The sequence below is a fragment of the Gossypium hirsutum genome, chromosome A04, assembly GCF_007990345.1.
Source record: "Gossypium hirsutum isolate 1008001.06 chromosome A04, Gossypium_hirsutum_v2.1, whole genome shotgun sequence".
Classification (NCBI taxonomy): Eukaryota; Viridiplantae; Streptophyta; class Magnoliopsida; order Malvales; family Malvaceae; genus Gossypium; species Gossypium hirsutum.
Window position 1 is genome coordinate 691,135 of NC_053427.1, and position 22,635 is coordinate 713,769.

Here is a 22,635-nt window from a genome sequence, read left to right on the forward strand (position 1 = left end):
CCCATCTCAATTGAAAATGCAAATACCTTTTTGGAGGATTGCTTGAGTCGATAGGGAATCTTGAGTCCTTGTAGTTTTTAGTTCTCTTTGATTCCAACTTATCAGGATCGGTTCCAAGATCACTGGGAAACATCTTGCAACTCACTCATTTAGACTTGTCAGGCAACCAATTGAGTGGACAAATTCCAATATTATTAGGGAAACTCATTCAACTCACTAATTTAGACTTGTCAGGCAACCAATTGAGTGGACAAATGCCAAGGCAACCAATTGAGTGGACAAATGCCAAGATCACTGGGGAACCTCTTGCAACTCACTCATTTGTACTTTCCAGGCAACCAATTGAGTGGACAAATTCCAATATCATTGGGGAAACTCTTTCAACTCACTCATTTAGACTTGTCAGGAAACCAATTGAGTGGACAAATTCCATCGTCAATTCTAAACCTAACGCATCTTGAATTCTTGGATATAACAGGAAATTCATTTGAAGGTTCCATTCCAGATGGGATAACAGCTTTTCCTAATCTAATATCTTTAATGTTAGTTGACAATTTACTCAATGGAACACTTCCGTCATGGTTGTATACTGCTCCCTCCTTAAATAAAATATATCTCTCTCAAAATCAATTCAGTGGGCATATCAAAGAATTCCAATCCAAATCACTAGAATATTTATTTCTAGCAAATAATAAACTCCAAGGTCCTCTTCCATCTTCAATATCCCAACTTCTCAATCTTACCCGTCTCTTTTTATCCTCAAATAATCTTAGTGGTGTCATAGAGTTTAGCATGTTCTCAAACCTTTCAAATCTCCAATTTCTTGACCTTTCATATAACAGCCTATCCTTAACATCTAATAGCACTTCTAGTGTTAACCATATATTGCCTAATATTACAATATTATCTTTGTCATCTTGCAATCTTAGTGAATTCCCCCAATTTTTGAAAGGGCTTAAAAGTTTGGAAAGCTTAGACCTCTCTTACAACAGAATTGAAGGCAAGATTCCACAGTGGATGCAAGAGGTGGGAATGACTCTTTGACTTACTTAAATGTATCTCATAACTCTTTGACAGAAGTTGAGCAATTTCCATGGAAGAATATTGCAGTTCTTGACTTAAGCTCCAATTTGATCCGTGGAAATCTTCCGATTCCAGCTTCGACGATCAATGTTTTTCTGATCTCAAATAATAGTTTCAATGGAGAGGTCTCTTCTTTAATATGCAATGCCACTTTTCTTCAAATTCTTGATTTGTGCCACAATAACTTGAGTGGAACAATTCCGCAATGTTTTGGAAATTTGAGCAACAACCTTGAATTCTTGAATCTGAAGAAGAACAAGTTTTATGGGACGATTCCTCCAACATTTGCAGAGGGATGCCAATTGAGTAATTTGAACTTAAATGGAAATCTGTTAGAAGGGCCATTGACACCATCCATCCTTAACTGTAGAGGTCTGGAAGTGCTAGATCTTGGTAACAACAAGATCAATGATACATTTCCTCATTGGTTGGGAAGTCTTCCACAGCTACAAGTTCTTGTACTGAAGTCAAATCATATGCATGGTTCCTTGTGTGTCAATTGCTCCAAGTCTAGCCCTTTTTTCTCTAAAATCCAAATTTTTGACCTCTCAAGTAATTACTTTTCTGGACCCCTACCAGTGAGATACATCAACAGCTTCAAGGCTATCACAAATCTAGAAAAGATTGGTAGTACAGTGTCGTACATGGGGGTGTATGTTCAGGGAGTTAGTGCCTTCTATACCTATTCCATTGGAATTGTTCTGAAAGGACGAGATGTGGAATTGGTGAAAATTTTCACCATGTGAATGATCATTGATCTATCAAACAATCAGTTTGAAGGGAAGATTCCAAAGGTTATTGGGAAGCTTAACTTACTGAAAGGGCTCAACCTTTCTCATAATAACCTTAATGGTGGTATCCCCACCTCAATAGGGAATTTGACAAGTCTTGAATGGTTGGACCTATCATCAAACAGGTTGTCTGGGACGATTCCAAATAGATTGGTAGATCTGCCATTTCTTTCGTCCTTAAATGTTTCTGAAAATCAACTCCATGGTCAGATTCCTCAAGGCAAACAATTCAACACATTTGGAAATGATTCATATGAAGGAAATAAGGGACTATGTGGGTTTCCGGTCTCGAAAGGTTGCAACTTCATTGTGCGAGCACCTCCAAATGTGCTTGAAAAAGATGGCTCAAAATCATACATTGCTTTTGGTTGGATAGTGGTGTTGATAGGTTATGGATGCGGAGTAGTGTTTGGAATGTCTTGTGGATATGTTTTTTTCCAAACTGGTAAGCCAAGATGGTTGGTGAATTTGGTTGAAAATCAACATGAGAAGAGGCGAAGAAGAAAGTCAAAGAATGGCAATCGCAGCAATAGACGAAGAAGGATCTAATTACTGCAAATGATGTTCAAGCATTAGTGTTGTATTTTCACAATTTCTTGTTTTGTAGACCGTTTTGCCTATGGTGAAGGGTTGCATTGGTATCTGTCTGTCTTTATTATTGTGCCAATTCCTTTGTCTTTCATTGCATTTCGTACTGTCTGTAATGGTTTGTTTGAGTGTAACATTTTGTATGGTGTTGTTGTTTATGTCTTCTTTTATGACTTTCAATTCAGTCTCAATAATCTTTGCTACTGCTCACTAAAGGAGAACAAAATGTCTCAGTGATCTCTGTTGTATTTTCATAATTTAAAGCAAAATGGAATTTAAAGTGACCAAAGATGAAATTTAACCAAAAGTAAAACGCTAGAAGGAGGGCTTGAACCTCCGACCTTGTGGTTAACAGCCACACGCTCTAGCCAACTGAGCTATTCCAGCGTCAAGAAAGTTTTTGTTTTTGTTATATGTAAAGAATACATTTTTGGGGAAATATGGTGTTAGGGGCTCATTTTCATTCAGAGATTATTCATACTCTTAATTAAAGATGAACCAACACCTCTCAATGTTTGGCAAAAACAACATCAATTAATTACTGAAATTTAGTAATGCAAAAAATAAAATAGGTTAGCAAGAAATGAAGATAAAAAAACTTAGTAGTTAACAAAAAATAGATAAACGATCCTTCCACAAAATACAATAATAAAATACAATAATGGATTACTGAAAATACAATACTTCCACAACAAAAACATCAATTATGTGAAGATTGAATCAAACTATTTTTTACTTACAAAAATAGAATTAGTTTCTATGTTATTGTGTCACGCCTAAATTTGGGACTAGAGATAAAAAAAAAAAGAAAAAAAAGAGCAGAGATATGACTATCATGGTATCATTATGAATGTACAAACCAAAATTGTGAAAGTCTAGAAATATACATATCTAATTGAGATGTGATATGATTACATCACAATGCCTAAGGAATAGAATTACAATAGTTATCTCATAATTGTTAATCTTAGGCTTATAACCGATTAAATAAAATCATTAAAATCTATAATAATTATTAGAAATACCTACGTATAAGACCATCAGAATAATCCTGAGCTTTGAAATGCCTACATATAAGACCAAGCATGTAACTCGAACTTGAATGCATCAATGTGAAATTTTCTCACCTAATGGGTTATCTTTGGTTGACACAAACAGTAAGAGCAGTTGAAGTCAATAGACGCTAACAGTGTTGGACCAAACTTTACGTCTTATATTCTTTTGATATGAGTTCTTTTTTTCTATTTTAATTTTCTAGTTAGCTAAAACAGAAATAAACTCCAATTTAATGAAAAGTCAGAATTCAAATATAACAAAATTGATTTATATAATATGCAGAAATTAATTATAATGTAACAATTAATTAATTTTTTTAACAAAATTGTCACACTTGTAATTAATTAATTTCTAAAATTTTAAAAATAAAAGTATAAAAAATATTTTTAAATTTTAAAAAATTAATTAATTGTTGATGTGGCCTACACATGGATTGTCACATGAATGTCATGTCAACAAATTTTACAAATATTAACGTTTCTCTCTATTTTAATAGAAAATGACACACATATAGTGCCAACCAATGAAATATTTCCACATCCGCCTTGAATTTTAAGCAATAAATTGAGATAATATGTTTCTTTTAATGATGTTACAATTATAATTGCAATCAATATTGAATGTTTAATGGCTTTTAGGTAGCTTCCCTCAAGTAAACGTAGTCAATACTGCAAATTGTGCTGCAAATGTCTGAAATTTCCACATTGCTTGTAAATTAAGTTTGGGTGAGAGTGATAGGAGGACGCAACAGCAAGTGAAGTCAATAGACAACTGATAGTCTTAGTCTTTTTCTTGTGGAGTAAAGTATATATAGTCAATACTGCAAAATTTTCATATATATGTTGAATTCTACATAATGTAAATGTCCACATTGTATGTGGATTATCTTTGGTTGACACGGACAGCAATATCTTTTTCCATAACACAGGATGCTTCTTTTTCTTGCTATCATTTTAGAGGTCTTAAATTTTATCCCAAGACAAATTCATGGAAGGAGGGTACAAATTGCTGCTCATGGGATGGGGTCACTTGCCATCACCTAAATGCTCATGTTATTGCCCTTGACTTGAGCTGCAGTTGCCCTTAACACGAAGTTGATGCAATTGAAGGTGAATGAAATTTAGTTTGAAATTTTTAAGATTTTTTAAATTATAAAAGATTACAAAAAATGTTAGTTTAACAATTGTTCATGGCCGGATTGAGCCCGCCGAAAATTGAGAGGGTTTGGGTAAAAATATAGGCTTGAAAAATGAGTTTGGACACAAAAATAAGGCCCATTTTTTAAATGGATCGGGTCTCGAGTAAGACATCTTTTGCTCGAGCCCGGCCGAAATTAACAAAAAGATAAAAAAATGATGTTTTAATGTTATTTTCTTGTTTTCTCCCTATTTTGCTATCATTTTACTATTATGTTGCTATCATTTTATTGTTATTATTTGAATATTGAATAACATTTATTTTATTGTTAATTTTGTTATTATTTTAAAAGCATTTGTTTGCTAAGTTACATCTATCTTTGTGTTACTTAATTATATATATTTTTTAAAAATTTATTTTCAATTTGTTGAGAAATAATTATTTTAATATTTTTAGTATTTTTGATGTATTACATATATTTAAGATTTTGGTTGGGACTAGCCCGAACCTAGATCGGCCCATGAACACCTCTATTCATTACCATGTATTATCTATTTTAGAGGTAAAGATTATCTTCGCAAATTTATCTTTTGAGAAAAGATATCTCACTAGCAAAAAGGTGGCGATATAGGATTAATTTCTTCTTTAACACCGTAGATACTCGGTTTTAGTTATTAATATTTTTATCTCTTTTTTGAGATAAATAATTATATGTCAGGAAGTTATAGTATTAAGTGTGAAACAACTAGCATCACATTTTACTTAATATCTCTTCTAGAACAATAATACAATTGTTCTAAATAAGAGTTGCTCTAAACATAAATATTCTGAAATAAGAATTAATACTACAAAAGTTTAACCCATAAATTCATACTTAAATTATATAAATTTTTTTCCATCGTGATGGTGAGAAATATCATTTAAACTAGTTTTTTTCCCAAATGAGTACATTTAAACTAGAAATCCTTGTGCTGACCGACCGGGCAATGATATGAATTTGAGGTAGTAAAATAAGGATTAGGTGGTTTTAGAATGTTAAAAATTGCAACAATTATTGTTGCTTATAATAGCGAGGGGTCTGGAACATGAATGTATGCAGCTGTTATTTCAGGAGTACATAGTTGCAGCTGTTTATGTCTTCTTGAATGACTTCAACTGTTTTCCTACTAAAAAATCCATATTACAACTCTCTTAAAGCAATCAAGAAAAAGAAAATCTCCCCCATCAAAATATATCTAATGGTATTAATGATGGAATTAACAGGTTATGTTTATAGCTAACAAGACAATCAAGCTGCAGAGATATATATTTTGAACTCATGAGCTTAATATGATTTATTGTGGTGCAACCATGTATGTCTTCTTTCTTGAATTTCAATTTTTAGTAGACATTATACTGCTCACCATAAAAAAAAAACATTTAGAATTACAAAAGATTCAATTATTCAAGTTTGAGGTGCATTTATAAACATGTGATAATCAGAATTCATGAACATAAGGTATGGTTTGAGCCTTTGTGTCATGCATTTATGTTGCAGAGGTTCAAACACGGAATAATTCAACTTGCCTTTGTGTATTCTTAATTTTGTGCCAAACCTATATATCTATCGACAAATTTAAGAGTAATATTTACAATAGCATTGCAGAGTAACATATATATTTAAGATTCGATTACACTGTCAAAAGATTTCAGCAACGATGAGATTAATCCAATTACAGGAATTGATATCCTAAATGGCTTTTAGGTAGCTTCATTGACCGTACAAACTATTTAAAATTTCCAGCATTCATGTCTTTACTTTCCCTCAAGAAAATGTAGTCAATACTGCAAATGGTGTGGAATTATTGTACATTGTGGTTCAAATGTCCGAAATTTCCACATTGCTTGTAAATTAAGTTTGGGTGAGAGTGACAGGAGGAAGCAACAGCAAGTGTGAAGTCAATAGACAATTGATAGTCTTAGTCTTAGTTTTAGTCTTTTTTTGTCGAGTTAAAGTGTAGTCAATAGACAATTGATAGTCTTAGTCTTAACCTTTTTTTGTCGAGTTAAAGTATAGTCAATGGACAAGTGATAGTCTTAGTCGCTGTCCTTTTTTGTCGAGTCAAAGTGTAGTCAACAGACAATTGATAGTCTTAGTCTTTTTTTGTGGAGTTAAAGTATAGTGAATAGACAATTGATAGTTAAATTTGTAGCAGTCTTCTTCCTCTTTATTCTTTTGTTTGGAAAATAATTTGGGACCAAACTTGACTAGATATAAGGAAGAAGACTTTGTAATCTCATGAATTTTTTGGTAAAAAAAAAGTAATCAATTTTATGAATGAAAAATATATGGTAAAAAGGAAGTAGTTGTTGATCAATAACAACATGATGATTGTGGAAATACAAAAATTCCCATATATGTGTTGAATTCTGCATAATGTAAATGTCTCCCATTGCATGTGAATTCTGCAATAGGACTAAACTTTCCGTGTTATAGTCCTTTAAACTGAGTTAATGAAAAGCAACTATCCCGTCAAAATTAGTTATACTCTTAATTTATAGAAATGGAAAGAGTAATTTGAGTTGAACTCAAAGGTTAATATGTCACTAATGGGTGATGGCATGACGTTACCATGTCAGTGATTATTGATCATGTGGCATTGTCACGTCGACAAACAGTGTTGGTGTGGTATTTGTTAACAGCCACGTAGGTATTGCCATTAACTACTAACAGTCAACACCAATCATGTAGGTGCTAGTTTTGGTAGTTAATAGATGTTTAACTTTTTCATCATTTTTTTGGGTAATTTAACAAACCATACAAGTTTTAAGGCTAAAAGAGACTAAAAAAATAAACAAACCATCATTTTTTGGTTGACAGGCAAGTGAATAGATACATTCTTTACGTGTTATAGGGAAGAAGACTAAGTCAATCTACTTTGTAATCTCATGAATGATAATTATTTTAGTGGTTTAGGGAGTTCAAATGAAATACAAAATTTTGATAAAATAAGTAATCAATTTTAATTAAGAATGAAAAATATATGGTAAAAAGAAGACTAAGTGGTTGTTAATGAAGACTAACAACATGATGATTGTGGAAATACAAAAATTTTGAAAATCGAATATCCATAGCTTTTCAATGTTAGCAATTCAAACTCTTCCCATATAAAAGAAAAAAAAAAACAAAGACTGTAACACTAATGTTATGGTATTAATCAACAACTCTTTTGTTTAATATTGGGTATTATTTGTTGCCTATAAATACCATTCCTATCCTTCATCTTCCTCTACAAACATAACATGGCCTCCTATCTATTTCTCTGCCTATTCCTCTTCTTTCCCCATCTTTATGCTTCTTTTTCTTCTTCAGGATCTCACTCCTGCACTTCACTAATCCAGTTCAAGGACTCCTTTTCCATAACAGAGGATGCTTCTTTTTCTTGCGATCGTATTACAGGCCTTAAATCTTATCCCAAGACAAATTCATGGAAGCAGGGTACAGCTTGCTGCTTATGGGATGGGGTCACTTGTGACCAAATAAATGCTCATGTTATTGCCCTTGACTTGAGCTGCAGTTGGCTATATGGCAACTTCCCTTGCAATACCACTCTTTTCCTTCTTCCTCACCTTCAAAAACTCAACCTTGCCTTCAATGATTTTAATCTTTCCAAAATTCCATCTGAGTTTGGTCGGTTTGAAAGTCTAGTATATCTCAACCTTTCTCATACCAGTTTTGTAGGAGAGGTCCCATCCCAAGTCTCCCACCTGTCAAAATTGGTTTCACTTGATCTCTCCTCTTGGATTTATGACTCTGCAATTGACAAACATGCTCTGGAGGGACTTGTTCAAAACCTAACCGAGGTCAGACTTCTGTTTTTGGCTGGAATCAACATGTCTTCTACTAATCCTCATGTCTTCATGAATCTATCTTCTTCTCTGAGGTCTCTCAGTCTTGATTTTTGTGATTTGCAAGGAAAATTCCCAAAAAACATTTTTGATTTGCCAAACCTCAATCTCCTTGACTTGGGAGGCAACCAAAACCTCAATCTTGATCATTTGAAGTTCAATCGGAGCAACAATCTTGAACATTTGGATCTGTCGTGGATGTCTTTCTCTACAAAATTGATTGATTCAGTTGATAATCTACAGGCCTTAAAGTACTTAGATCTATCAGGAAATTCTTTCTTTCAAGAATTGTCTGTCTCAATCACAAATTTATCATCTTTGGAGTACTTGAGTATTAGGGGCGCAAATATTTGTGGAGGATTGCCCGACTCGATTGGGGATCTTGTGTCCTTGAAGTTTTTAGATCTCTCCATTTCCAACTTATCAGGACCGGTTCCAAGATCACTGGGAAACCTTTTACAACTCACTCATTTAGACTTAGGATGGAACAAATTGAGTGGACAAATTCCATTATCAATTCTAAACCTAACGCAGCTTGAATACTTGGGAATAGCTACAAATTCATTAGAAGGTTCCATTCCAGATGAGGTAACCGCATTTCCTAGTCTAATAACTTCAAGGTTATATGACAATTTACTCAATGGAACACTTCCATCATGGTTGTATACTGCTCCCTCCTTAAAGATAATAAATCTCTCTCAAAATCAATTCAATGGCCATATCAAAGAATTCCAATCCAAATCACTAGAATTGTAATAAACTCCAAGGTCCTCTTCCATCTTCAATATTCCAACTTCTCAATCTTACCCACCTCTTTTTGTCCTCAAATAATCTTAGTGGTGTCATGGAGTTGAGCATGTTCTCAAGCCTTCCAAATCTCAAATATCTCGACCTTTCATATAACAGCCTATCCTTAACATCTAATAGCACTTCTAGGGCACGTTTGGTTCGCTGTATTGGATTAGAGGTGTATTGGATTAGAGGTGTATTGGATTAGAGGTGTAATGGAATAGATGTGTAATAGCAAATCAACTGTTTGGTTGAATGTAATGGAATAGAGGCGTAATAGTAAAACTGTGTTTGGTTGAATGTAATAGAGGTGTAATAGCATAATGGAGAAAACTAAAATGACCAGAATACCCTTAGCATAAATTTGTTTTGGTAAATGATTATTGTTATTGTTATTTAAATTTTAATAAGATTATTTATTATCAAAAATAAATAATTTAATCATATTTAAACATAATTATTATTTAATATATTTTAATTAAAATATATAATTTAATAAAATTCTTAATAATTAGCAGAAATTTGTTTTGGTAAATTATTTTATTTAAATTTTAATAAGATTATTAATATCAATAATAAATAATTTACTCATATTTAAACATAATTATTATTAAATATATTTTAATTAAAATATATATTTTAATAAAATTCTTAATAATTAATATTCTTATATGAATTTACTCAAATCATAATATATGATACTGTAAAATATAAATTAAAATAATAATTATTAAATATATTTTAATTAAAATATATAATTTAATAAAATTCTAATAATCAATATTCTTATATGAATTTACTAAAATCATAATATATGATACTATAAAATATAATTTGAAATAATTAATATTAAATATATTTTAATTAAAATATATGATTTAATAAAATTTAAAATAATTATCTAGATTCAAATTTAAGAATTATTTACATGAACAAAAATATAATATTTGTTTCTAAGTTAATTATTTTAATAAAATAATTAAATATTTATATAACTGTGTTCTCATCTTTTGGTATTTTTATATGCAATTTTAAAGATTGAATCCAAACTTAAAAGAATATTTATTTGTAAGCATTTCACCGGTTTACTTCAACTCAATTATTGATTAATTTTAATAAACATAAATTCAATAACCATTACTATTATCTTCTGAATATTGTACTGAATTTTAGACAATTAAATTAAAACAAATCTATTACATCAATCCATAAAATTAAATTAAAACTTGAATAATAAATGAAAAATAATAGTTAAAACAGAAAAAATAATAATTCTCGATTAAAACAGTTTACTAGTGTTTGAGAAATTCAATTATCCTTAAAAAACAACACATTAATCATCAAGAAACAATACGACTTGCATGCTTATCAAACTAGCTCAAGGAAGTCAATTGGGAGACTAAGACCTCTTGATTCTCGAATCTTAAACAACACAATTTAATCATTTGTGTCCTACACTTTAAGCAAATATTCTCTCCATTGAAAGTGTAGTAGATCACTTCATGCAAGACAACAAATCAAAAAACAATTATATAAAGTACAAAATAGAAATCTCTAAGCTTCAAATCTGGAACTTTTTCATGCGGTGGGTTGGGATCAAGGATGCACAAAAATCTGTAGAAGGGAACTGTAAGTGCGAAGGGGGGAGGGAAAAGATTATCATTAAGTCATAATAAAGGAAGAAAATTACCACCAGAACTTGCTTCAATGGAATCTTGTAATATGATACAATGGCCCCAACCTTCAATATGTAAAGTGAAACCATCCAATGGATATTAGAACTATAGTAATTTCAATCAGGTGAGAATCTTAGTCTCTCTAAAACATTATATAGGCCCTTTGAGATAGCTCACTTACAGACTCACCACTTGAGTTCATAAACGTTTGCGGTTTGGCAAGCATGACAGGAACATTTCCTATAAATCCGAAAAAAGTAACTATCTCAAATTAAATATTGCATAATGGGACATTCTGAGTTGCTTAAGAAAATTTTAGAACATGAATTCATTTGTAATTTACCTACAATTTTCATTGAAATGAATAAACTTTTACTTTTTATTTTCCATCTATCAGGCTAGAACTTATGTTTTATTATCTTTATGCATAAGGAAATACCAATCTTGATGCTTAAACTAATATGGAAGAAGATGAAGTATAGAAGGTTTTTGGATAGTTTATGCCACGTATTAAATAAGTTTCTCAAAAAATATGAAAATTGTGAAGTCACTAAGAATTGCAGCTGCTATTGTCTGCCATCATCCAAATCAAAGATAAACTTAGGTGGGATTCTAATCTAATCAGTTTCCATTATCCAATACACTCTTGTTTGTTTTACTGTTTAATCTAATTAGTTTCCATTATCCAAGGGTCACTAATCCACTTTCAACTAAATCTAAGGTTGATATTTTTTTAGTTAAATTTTATATATCTTAAAAATCATTAAAATTTCGGCCATAATTTTAATTGAGGGTAAATTACTCCCTTTAAACAAAGTAGTTGAAACTTCCATTATTTTTGTAGTAGAAGGGAGGATCTTTTCCCAATGAGTAATCTAAATGCACTCTTCAAGGTTACAATGTAAAACAGTATCTTCATCTAAAGCATTCAAAATCAAGAATAAAGTTGCAAACAATTGCAGTTAAAACTTTTTAAGGTATGAGTGGCATACAAGTTACAAACACTCTCAAGATGCCTCAGGCAGGTAATGTCTCCCTTAGGTTCGTTAATGACATGTGGGAGGCTAGTGGTAGATTATGAACATCAAAGAATATATAATTATTAGTGTTTTACAGCACATCTCATCACCAAAACCATAAAACAATCAGTTAGAAGTTTCAATTGCAAAATATACCCTTCAATCACCAAAACCATAAAACAATAAAACAATAAAACAATCTGTTTAACAAGTGAGACCAACTCAGTCAAAGACATTATATTAGTATGGATAGATAATTAAGTACCCATTACGAAATATACCCTTCAAATACACTACATACAGTTATTCAAAATTGGAAGAAGTAGAATCAACTTAATATCAAAGCAATATACTAGTCTAGAATTAGAAATTTGGGACTCTATCATGTCTAAATGATAAATTTATGAAGAAACAATAACCCATTCCAGCAAAGTTCCATAGCTATTATATTTTCAACAGGCATGCAATACATCAAAGCATATTGAAGTTCTTGAATTTAACAATAGTGAAAGTCATTCGAAGATTGAACTTTTTTTAAAAAGTACCTTTTTCCAATCTGAGCTTTAAAGTTAACTGTGTTAATAGAAATCCCTTTAGCCTTAGCTATAGCGTCTACCATCATAAAAACCACCTGTTGGTAAAAAAATGAAACAAAAAATCATTAAAAGAACATTAAATTCGTTAAAAAAATTAAAACGAGGATGTATTAATACGTTGTGGCTGGTGCCATTGAATTTCTTACCGGGATTACCGAGACTGACGATGAGCCACGGCTTGCGAGGCAGAGACTGCGGCCTGGGCTCGGGCAGCGACACCTGGGCATCTTCCGCCGTATTGGCGAGAGAAGAATTTGAAATTTTCGTGGAAAAATTAGGGAATTGAGTCATGGTTCTTTTGGTAGCGGCAGAAATTTTGAAGGAAGGATGAGATCTGGGGATATGAAATCTGGAGCAAACTTTTTGGGTAGAAAAAAGTAGGATATTTTGGTCTCAAAATTTTGGGGAGAAGAAATCAGTAAACGGTGAATACCAATTCCTTACCCCCACCCCTGAATACCTATGACAGGTGCTGAGGGAATAAACAAGTAATAGCAAAACGGTGGAATAGTAAACGGTGAACCAAACAGTGTAATAGGGGTGTAATCACTGTAGCGCGCGGAATAGGCAAGGAATGGAATGGCTATTCATGCCAACCAAACATGCTGCTAGTGTTAATCTTACAAGCTTATTTTTGTCATCTTGCAATCTTAGTGAATTCCCCCAATTTTTAAAAGGGCTTAAAAGTTTGGAAAGCTTAGACCTCTCTTACAACAGAATTGAAGGCAAGATTCCACAGTGGATGCAAGAGGTGGGGAATGACTCTTTGACTTACTTAAATGTATCTCACAACTATTTGACAGAAGTTGAGCACTTTCCATGGAAGAATATTGCTGTTCTTGACTTAAGCTCCAATTTGATCCGTGGAAATCTCCCGATTCCAGCTTCGACGATCAATGTCTTTCTGATCTCAAATAATAGTTTCAATGGAGAGGTCTCTTCTTTAATATGCAATGTCACTTCTCTTCAAATTCTTGATTTGTCCCACAATAACTTGAGTGGAACAATTCCACAATGTTTTGAAAATTTGAGCAACAGCCTTGAATTCTTGAATCTGAAGAAGAACAAGTTTTATGGGACGATTCCTCCAACATTTGCAAAGGGGTGCCGATTGACTAATTTAAACTTAAATGGAAATCTGTTAGGAGGGCCTTTGACACCATCCATTCTTAACTGTAGAGGTCTGGAAGTGCTAGATCTTGGTAACAACAAGATCAATGATACATTTCCTCATTGGTTGGGAAGTCTTCCACAGCTACAAGTTCTTGTACTAAAGTCAAATCAAATGCATGGTTCCTTGCATGACCATAGCTCCAAGTTTAGTCCTTGTTTCTCTAAAATCCAAATTTTTGACCTTTCAAGTAATTATTTTTCTGGACCCCTACCTGTGAGATACATCAACAACTTCAAGGCTATCATAAATCTCAAGAAAAATGGTAGTGCAAGGTCATACATGGGTTTGAAGTATGCTTCTACCAATAGTGGATTCTATACCTATTCCATTGGAATTGTTACGAAAGGGACCTATATGGAATTGGAAAAAATTTGCACCATGTGGATGATCATTGATCTCTCAAACAATCAGTTTGTAGGAGAGATTCCAAAGGTTATTGGGAAGCTTAACTTACTGAAAGGGCTCAACCTTTCTCATAATAACCTTAATGGTAGGATCCCCACATCAGTAGGGAATTTGACAAGTCTTGAATGGTTGGACCTATCTTCAAACAGGTTGTCTGGGACGATTCCAAATAAATTGGCAGATCTGCCATTTCTTTCGTCCTTAAATGTTTCTGAAAATCAACTCCATGGTCAGATTACTCAAGGAAAACAATTCAACACATTTGGAAATGATTCATACGAAGGAAATAAGGGACTATGTGGGTTTCCGGTCTCGAAAGGTTGCAAAATCATTGAGCCAGCACCTCCAAATGTGCTTGAAAAAAATGGCTCAAAATCAAACATTGCTTTTGGTTGGAAAGTGGTGTTGATAGGTTATGGATGCGGAATAGTGCTCGGAATGTCGGTGGGATATGCTGTTTTCCAAACTTGTAAGCCGGAATGGTTGGTGAATTTGGTTGAAAACCAACATGAGAAGAGGCGAAGAAGAAAGTCAAAGAATGGCAATCGCAGCAATAGACGAAGTAGGGCCTGATTACTGCGAATGATGTTCAAGCATTAGTGTTGTATTTTCACAATTTCTTGTTTTGTAGACCGTTTTGCCTATGGTGAAGGGTTGCATTTCGTACTGTCTTTCATTGCATTTCGTACTGTCTGTAATGGTTTGTTTGAGTTTAACATTTTGTATTGTGTTGTTGTTTATGTCTTCTTTTATAACTTTCAATTCAGTCTCAATAATCTTTGCTACTGCTCACTAAAGGACAACAAAATGTCTCAGTGATCTCTGTTGTCTTTATCTTTAGCATTGTGCATGGTGTATTCCCAGTGGTGGCTTGTTCATGAATCACTTGACAAGCTAATGTATTAACATGTTAAGTTATAGCTAACATGGAAATCAAGATGTTGATGGTGCGGACAAAGTTAGAATTTCAAGCATTCATGTCTCTTTTTTCCTTTTATTTCTAGAGTAAACGTAGTTGGGTAACAAAGTTGATGTGAATTGAGGTACAATTGGTGGATCCCATGCCCCTAATTTCCTTTACGTAGGCTTAATTGAAATTTAATAGTTGTAACATGCTCAAATTTTTTGTGCTCTTTGTATATTTGAAGTTTAATATCTATACTTTAATTTTTAGGGATTTAGTCCCTCTACTTTTCAAATCTAAAAATTTAAGTTTATTTATTAACATTGTTAAAATTCTTCTATTAAATTTGTTGGTGTGATATTTGACTTTAAAAAAAAAACAAATTTCACTTTATATACATATAACAAAAATTGACAATATAATAGACTTGAATTTTCTAGTCAGCTAAAAGAGAAATAGTTAACTAAATAATATTGACTCGAATTTAAGGAAAAGTAATAATTCCCAAATAAAGTTTTTAGAATTCCAATGTAACAAACTAATTTATATAATATACATAAACTAATTCTATTGTAACACAACTTTTAATAATTAATTAATTTTTGTGGATTGTTATATAAATGCCACATCGGTAATTAATTAATTTTTAAAACTTTAAAAAATTCAAAAAATTATTAAAAAACAATTTTAGTTTTTAAAAATTTAATTAATTATTAACGTGACATACACATGTACTGTCATGTGGATGCCACATCAGCAAAGTTAACAAATATTAACTTTTCTATCTTTTTTTGAGCTAATTTGATAAATAATATATGTTCAAGTCCATATTGGACATTCTGCTGCAACTATTTGAAATTTTTAGGGGAGAAGCCAAAAAAAATTAAATGATGAAAATGATGAAAAATTAAATGAATGTCTAAAACAGGGGAGAAGCCAAAAAAAATTTTTAGGGGCAGAAATTAAATTATAAGTTTTACCATAGTACAAATACAATATCACCATTTTAATACTCTATACCATTATAATTTTTAAATGATTAAATAAATTTTTTATCAATTTTAGGGAGGGTCAAATTGTAATTTTACCTTTAATAATTTAAAATTTTAAAAATTTTAAATTAAAGGGTCTAAATGAAAAATTTTCCATTTAAAAAGGTAGGCCCCTGCCAACCCTAATTATGCCTCTGAGATAAAATGATATTTTTTTTTGTAAAGAAGGAAGACCAAATAAATCATTATACTTTTTTTTATTGGCTAAGGTTTACCTTAATAATGAGTGCAAAAATATTTACTGGTAAACTAATTAGTCTACTTACCAAGTATTGGCTTTAATTATTTTTCGGGGGTAAGACTTGGATTTAATTTTCATCATTCATGTTTTTTTTCCTCAACACATCAAACTTAGGGTAAATTCGGATGGGCAATTGAGTACGGTGCAGTGCGTTTAATTTACTTTTTATCTTACGCTACAATATCGCTACAATATCTAATCTCAACACTAATCATAGGTGAATGCACCATCTATTCAAACTCACCCTTAATCTATATTATAAATTATTTTGTGGGTGTGGAGTTCCTGTACATTATGCTGCAAATGACTGAAATTTCCTTATTACTTATCGATTAAGTTCGGTTGACAGTGAGAGGAAGGCAGACCAAGTGAAGTCAATAGATGTTGGCAGTCTTGGTATTTGAACTAAACTACTTAACTGTTTTGAAATTGAATGCATTGATGTGAAATTGAGGAACCAGTAAACACGTTGAGACAAATATTAGGTGCTTCAGAGGAAATGAAAAGCCCAATAACAATGTTGATGTGAGTTTAGGTAAATTTGGTGGATCCCATTACCTTATTAATTTCCTTTTAAAGAAGCTTAATTGCCGGTGCAAATGGTGTGTTGTATCGAGTCTCTACTGTCTTCCACCATCTAGGACCAAACATGAGGTGTTATAGGAAATAAGACCAAGTCAATATACAGTGAAAGGTTTCTCTAATGGAAGTAGCCGCTTTCACACTGCCAACTTAGATAGTTTGTGGTCGAGGACGATCAACCATTTGAAATCTTCATTTGATAATACCAATTACACTAATTAAAATTTCTTTTTAATAAAAACTCTTATTATTGCATTAATTCGCTTAATGGATAGATATTCCTATTAGATTCGACTCCACACAATTATGTGGATTATTTAATGATGGTGTTACGAGACTAAAAGTTTAAAGAGTAAACCTAATTGGTCTCCATTTGGTTTTATCTAATTAGAGGAATTGATATCCTTAATGGCTTTTAGTCGACTGTACAAACAAGTTAGAATTTCCAGCAACCATGTCTTTTTTTCCCTCAGCACCTCTATCTACCTCTCGAGTAATAAACGTAGTCCATATTGCAAATTGTTGTTATTTTGTATGTAATTATTGGACATTCTGCTGCAACTATTTGAAATTTCCTCTGGTTGTAAATTTTAATATATATTTTTATTTTTTAGAAACAATTTTTATATATTTTTAAAAATTAATTAATTGCATCTATGTGACAATCTACGTGTATGCCTTGTCAACAAAGTCCACAAACGTCAACTTTTACATCAATTTTAAAGTGATTTGACAAATAACACAAGTTTAAGGGCTAAAAAAATTAAGTGAAGGACTAAAAGAACCTTTTAAATAAAATGAGAGAACCAAATAAGTCATTATAGCAAAAAATTTTGAGCAAAAATTTTTCCACAAAAATGCAGTTTCCCCGTAGTTTTCTCGCAATTAATAGAAAATGACGCTCATTTAGTGCCAACCAATGAAATATTTCCACATTCGCCTTGAATTTTTAAGCAATAAATTAAAATAATATGTTTCTTTAAATGATGTTACAATCATAATTGCAATCAATAATGAATGTCTAATGGCTTTTAGGTAGCTTCACTCAAGTAAACGTTGACAATACTGCAAATTGTGTTGAATTATTGTATACTGTGCTGCAAATGTCTGAAATTTCCACTTGTAAATTAATTAGTTTGGGTGAGAGTGATAGGAGGAAGCAACAGCAAGTGAAGTCAATAGACAACTGATAGTCTTAAGTCTTTTTTTGTGGAGTAAAGTATATTCAATAGTCAATACTGCAAAATTTCCATACATGTGTTGAATTCTGCATAATGCAAATGTCTCACATTGCATGAGGATTATCTTTGGTTAACACGGACAGCAATAGAACTAAACTTTACGTGTTATAGTCTTTTAAACCGAGTTAATGAAAAGTAATCATTCCTATAAAAATTAGTTATACTCTTAATTTATAATAAAGGAAAGAGAAATTCGAGTTGAACTTAAAGGTTAGTATGTCACCGATGGGCGATGGCGTGGCACCATCATGTTAGCGATTATTGATCATGTGGCATTGTCACGTCAACAAATAGGTTTGGTGTGGTATCTATTAACAGCCACGTAAGTGTTGGCATTAACTACTAACGGTCAACATCAGCCACGTAGGTGCTAGTTTTGTTAGTTAACAGATGTAACTTTTTCATCATGTTTTTTTGGGTGATTTAATGAACTATACAAGTTTCAAAGCTAAAAGAGACAAAAAAATAAAAAAGAAAAGCTAAAATGACTTTTTGTTTGTAAAGTTAAAAAATGTTAAATAAATTATTATATCTTTTTAGTTTTAATTTTTTACTTGATTAAAAGGGAAATAATTAACAAATAAAAAATAACTATTTCCAAAAAAATTTATCAAAATTTATAACAAATGAGATTTTAGATTTGAATTATGAGGTTATATATATATATATATAATTATACGCATTTTTATGGAATCGGTGGATTAAATTTCCAGCAGTCATCTTTCTCAGACGTATTGAATAGAGCACAATTTAGTTTTTTTTGTGTGAAAAATAATTTCCACGTTAATTAGCTTTGGTTGACAGCCAAATGAATAGACACACACATTCTTTACGTGTTATAGGGAAGAAGACTAAGTCAATCTATTTTGTAATCTCATCGATCTTAATTATTTTAATTATTTAGGGAGTTCAAATGAAATACAAGATTTTGGTAAAAAAAAGCATCCAATTTTAAGAATGAAAAATATATGGTAAAAAAGGAAGTGGTCGTTGATGATTGTGAAAAATACAAAAATTTTGAAAAATCTAATATCCATAGCTTTTCAATGTAAAAGAAAAAAAAGTATAACACTAATGTTGTTAGGTATCCTTCATCTTCCTCTACAAACATAACATGGCCTCCTATCTCTTTCTCTGCCTATTTCTCTTCTTTCCCCACCTTTATGCTTCTTCTTCTTCCGGATCTCACTCCTGCTCTCACCACGAAGCTGCTTCTCTAATCCAGTTCAAGAATTCCTTTTCCATCACTCAGACAGTGCATGCTGTTAGGTATTGCAGTCATATTGTTGGCTTTCAATCTTATCCCAAGACAAATTCATGGAAGGAGGATACAGATTGCTGCTCATGGGATGGGGTCACTTGTCATCACCTAAATGCTCATGTTATTGCCCTTGACTTGAGCTGCAGTAGGCTATATGGCAACTTCCCTTCCAATACCACCCTCTTCCATCTTCCTCACCTTCAAAAACTCGACCTTTCTTACAATGATTTTAATCTTTCCAAAATTCCATCTGATTTTAATAATGTGTCCTTAAAGTTTTTAGATCTCTCCCATTCCAACTTATCAGGACCGGTTTCAAGATCACTGGGAAACCTCTTGCAACTCACTGATTTAGACTTGTCGCGAAACCAATTGAGTGGACAAATTCCAAGATCATTGGGGAACCTCTTGCAACTCACTGATTTAGACTTGTCGCGGAACCAATTGAGTGGACAAATTCCATTATCAATTCTAAACCTAACGCAGCTTGAATATATGAGAATAGATGGAAATACATTAGAAGGTTCCATTCCAGATGAGGTAACCGCTTTTCCTAATCTAATATCTTTAGACTTATCTGGCAATTTACTCAGTGGAACACTTCCCTCGTGGTTGTATACTGCTCCCTCCTTAAAGGAAATATATCTCTCTCAAAATCAATTCAGTGGGCATATCAAAAAATTCCAATCCAAATCACCGGAATTGATATGGTTAGACAATAATAAACTCCAAGGTCCTCTTCCATCTTCAATATTCCAACTTCTCAATCTTACCCTGCTTAGCTTATCCTCAAATAATCTTAGTGGTGTCATAGAGTTGAGCATGTTCTCAAACCTTCCAAATCTCAATTATCTTGACCTTTCACATAACAGCCTATCCTTAACATCTAATAGTACTTCTACTGTTAACCATATATTGCCTAATCTTATAGCCATATTTTTTTCATCTTGCAATCTTAGTGAATTCCCCCAATTTTTGAAAGGGCTTAAAAGTTTGGAAAGCTTAGACCTCTCTTGCAACAGAATTGAAGGCAAGATTCCACAGTGGATGCAAGAGGTGGGGAATGACTCTTTGAGTTACTTAAATGTATCTCATAACTCTTTGACAGAAGTTGAGCACTTTCCATGGAAGAATATTGCAGTTCTTGACTTAAGCTCCAATTTGATCCGTGGAAATCTTCCAATTCCAGCTTTGACGATCAATGTCTTTCTGATCTCAAATAATAGTTTCAATGGAGAGGTCTCTTCTTTAATATGCAATGCCAGTTTTCTTCGAATTCTTGATTTGTCCCACAATAACTTGAGTGGAACAATTCCCCAATGTTTTGGAAGTTTGAGCGACAGCCTTGAATTCTTGAATCTGATGAAGAACAAGTTTTATGGGACGATTCCTCCAACATTTGCAAAGGGATGCAATTTGAGTAATTTCAACTTAAATGGAAATCTGTTAGAAGGGCCTTTGACACCATCCATCTTTAATTGTAAAGGTCTGGAAGTGCTAGATCTTAGTAACAACAAGATCAATGATACATTTCCTCATTGGTTGGGAAGTCTTCCACAGCTACAAGTTCTTGTATTGAAGTCAAATCATATGCATGGTTCCTTGTGTGTGAATAGCTCTAAGTCTAGCCCTTTTTTCTCTAAAATCCAAATTTTTGACCTCTCAAGTAATTATTTTTCTGGACCCCTACCAGTGGGATACATTAACAACTTCAAGGCTATCATAAATCTAGAGAAGATTGGTAGTACAGTGTCGTACATGGGGATGTATGATTACGAAGGTAGTGCCTTCTATACCTATTCCATTGGAATTGCTATGAAAGGACAAGATGTGGAATTGGTGAAAATTTTCACCATGTGGATGATCATTGATCTATCAAACAATCAGTTTGAAGGGGAGATTCCAAAGGTAATTGGGAAGCTTAACTTATTGAAAGGCCTCAACCTTTCTCATAATAACCTTAATGGTGGTATCCCCACCTCAATAGGGAATTTGACAAGTCTTGAATGGTTGGACCTATCTTCAAACAGGTTGTCTGGGACGATTCCAAATAGATTGGCAGATCTGCCATTTCTTTCATCCTTAAATGTTTCTGAAAATCAACTCCATGGTCAGATTCCTCAAGGCAAACAATTCAACACATTTGGAAATGATTCATATGAAGGAAATAAGGGACTATGTGGGTTTCCGGTCTCGAAAGGTTGCAACATCATTGAGCCACCACCTCCAAATGTGCTTAAAAAAGATGGCTCAAAATCAAACATTGCTTTTGGTTGGAAAGTGGTGTTGGTAGGTTATGGATGCGGAGTAGTGTTCGGAATGTTGGTGGGATATGTTGTTTTCCAAACTGGTAAGCCAAAATGGTTGGTGAATTTGGTTGAAAACCAACATGAGAAGAGGCGAAGAAGAAAGTCAAAGTAAGGCAATCGCAGCAATAGACGAAGAAGGGTCTAATTACTACAAATGATGTTCAAGCATTAGTGTTGTATTTTCATAATTTCTTGTTTTGTAGACCGTTTTGCCTATGGTGAAGGGTTGCATTGGTATGTGTCTGTCTTTATTATTGTACCAATTACTCTGTCTTTCATTGCATTTCGTACTATCTGTAATGGTTTGTTTGAGTGTAATATTTTGTATGGTGGTGTTGTCTATGTCTTCTTTCATGACTTTCAATTCAGTCTCAATAATCTTTGCTACTGCTCACTAAAGGAAAAAGGGGAACAAAATGTCTCAATGATCTCTGTTGTATTTTCGTAACTTTTTTACAAGTGTGTTTAATGTTTTGCCTTGACCAATTTAACCATATGTTTTTGTCTTTAGCATTGTGCCTGATGTAATCCCAGTGACGGCTTGTTCATGAATTACTTGACAAGCTAATGAATTATCAGGTTAAGTTTATAGCTAACATGGAAATCAAGATGTTGATGGTGCAGACAAAGTTAGAATTTGAAGCACTCATGTCTCTTTTTTCGCTCTATTTTCAGAGTAAACGTAGTTCGGTAACAAAGTTGATGTGAATTGAGGTACAGTTGGTGGATCCCAAGTCCCTAATTTCCTTTACGTAGGCTTAATTGAGGGAGCAATTGGGGTTTCAGCTGATATCCAGAGAAGACCAAAGCATGAGGTTTCAGCTGGTCCTTGTACTATATGCA

At 32.7% G+C, this 22,635-nt stretch overlaps 4 protein-coding genes, 1 long non-coding RNA gene and 1 other non-coding gene across 6 annotated transcripts; 4 read left to right on the forward strand and 2 right to left on the reverse strand.

Moving 5' to 3' along the window:
* The first annotated feature begins 282 nt into the window (after positions 1–282).
* LOC121203376 (receptor-like protein 50) lies at positions 283–1,829 on the forward strand. The gene is made up of 2 exons (XM_041111001.1): positions 283–1,000; positions 1,078–1,829. The coding sequence occupies exons 1-2, from the start codon at positions 283–285 to the stop codon at positions 1,827–1,829; spliced, it is 1,470 nt and encodes a 489-aa protein (XP_040966935.1).
* Positions 1,830–9,299, forward strand: LOC107931710 (receptor-like protein 9DC3). Its single transcript, XM_041111002.1, has 3 exons — positions 1,830–2,319; positions 2,482–2,580; positions 8,008–9,299. The coding sequence occupies exons 1-3, from the start codon at positions 1,830–1,832 to the stop codon at positions 9,297–9,299; spliced, it is 1,881 nt and encodes a 626-aa protein (XP_040966936.1).
* TRNAN-GUU (transfer RNA asparagine (anticodon GUU)) lies at positions 2,776–2,849 on the reverse strand. The gene has a single exon. It is a non-coding gene; the product is annotated as a tRNA-Asn (tRNA).
* Positions 9,300–10,591: 1,292 nt separating the features above from the next.
* On the reverse strand, positions 10,592–11,297 carry LOC121227831 (uncharacterized). Its single transcript, XR_005925354.1, has 3 exons — positions 11,190–11,297; positions 11,023–11,073; positions 10,592–10,946 (listed from the first exon to the last, which is right to left on the reverse strand). It is a non-coding gene; the product is annotated as an uncharacterized lncRNA (long non-coding RNA).
* A 2,252-nt stretch (positions 11,298–13,549) lies between these two features.
* On the forward strand, positions 13,550–14,836 carry LOC121227986 (receptor-like protein 9DC3). Its single transcript, XM_041111003.1, has 2 exons — positions 13,550–13,557; positions 13,662–14,836. The coding sequence occupies exons 1-2, from the start codon at positions 13,550–13,552 to the stop codon at positions 14,773–14,775; spliced, it is 1,122 nt and encodes a 373-aa protein (XP_040966937.1). The 3' UTR covers positions 14,776–14,836.
* A 4,500-nt stretch (positions 14,837–19,336) lies between these two features.
* On the forward strand, positions 19,337–22,635 carry LOC107931138 (receptor-like protein 33). The gene has a single exon (XM_016862918.2). The coding sequence runs from the start codon at positions 19,337–19,339 to the stop codon at positions 21,902–21,904; it is 2,568 nt and encodes an 855-aa protein (XP_016718407.2). The 3' UTR covers positions 21,905–22,635.

Excerpts from the sequence above, each read along its gene's own strand:
- LOC121203376 (XM_041111001.1), top strand. The coding sequence starts at position 283 with ATGCCAAGATCACTGGGGAACCTCTTGCAACTCACTCATTTGTACTTT. Across the intron at positions 1,001-1,077 it reads CTCTTACAACAGAATTGAAG|AAGTTGAGCAATTTCCATGG; the intron begins GCAAGATTCCAC and ends ACTCTTTGACAG.
- LOC107931710 (XM_041111002.1), top strand. The coding sequence starts at position 1,830 with ATGATCATTGATCTATCAAACAATCAGTTTGAAGGGAAGATTCCAAAG. Across the intron at positions 2,320-2,481 it reads ATATGTTTTTTTCCAAACTG|ACCGTTTTGCCTATGGTGAA; the intron begins GTAAGCCAAGAT and ends CTTGTTTTGTAG. Across the intron at positions 2,581-8,007 it reads ATTTCGTACTGTCTGTAATG|GATCTCACTCCTGCACTTCA; the intron begins GTTTGTTTGAGT and ends TTTCTTCTTCAG.
- LOC107931138 (XM_016862918.2), top strand. The coding sequence starts at position 19,337 with ATGGCCTCCTATCTCTTTCTCTGCCTATTTCTCTTCTTTCCCCACCTT.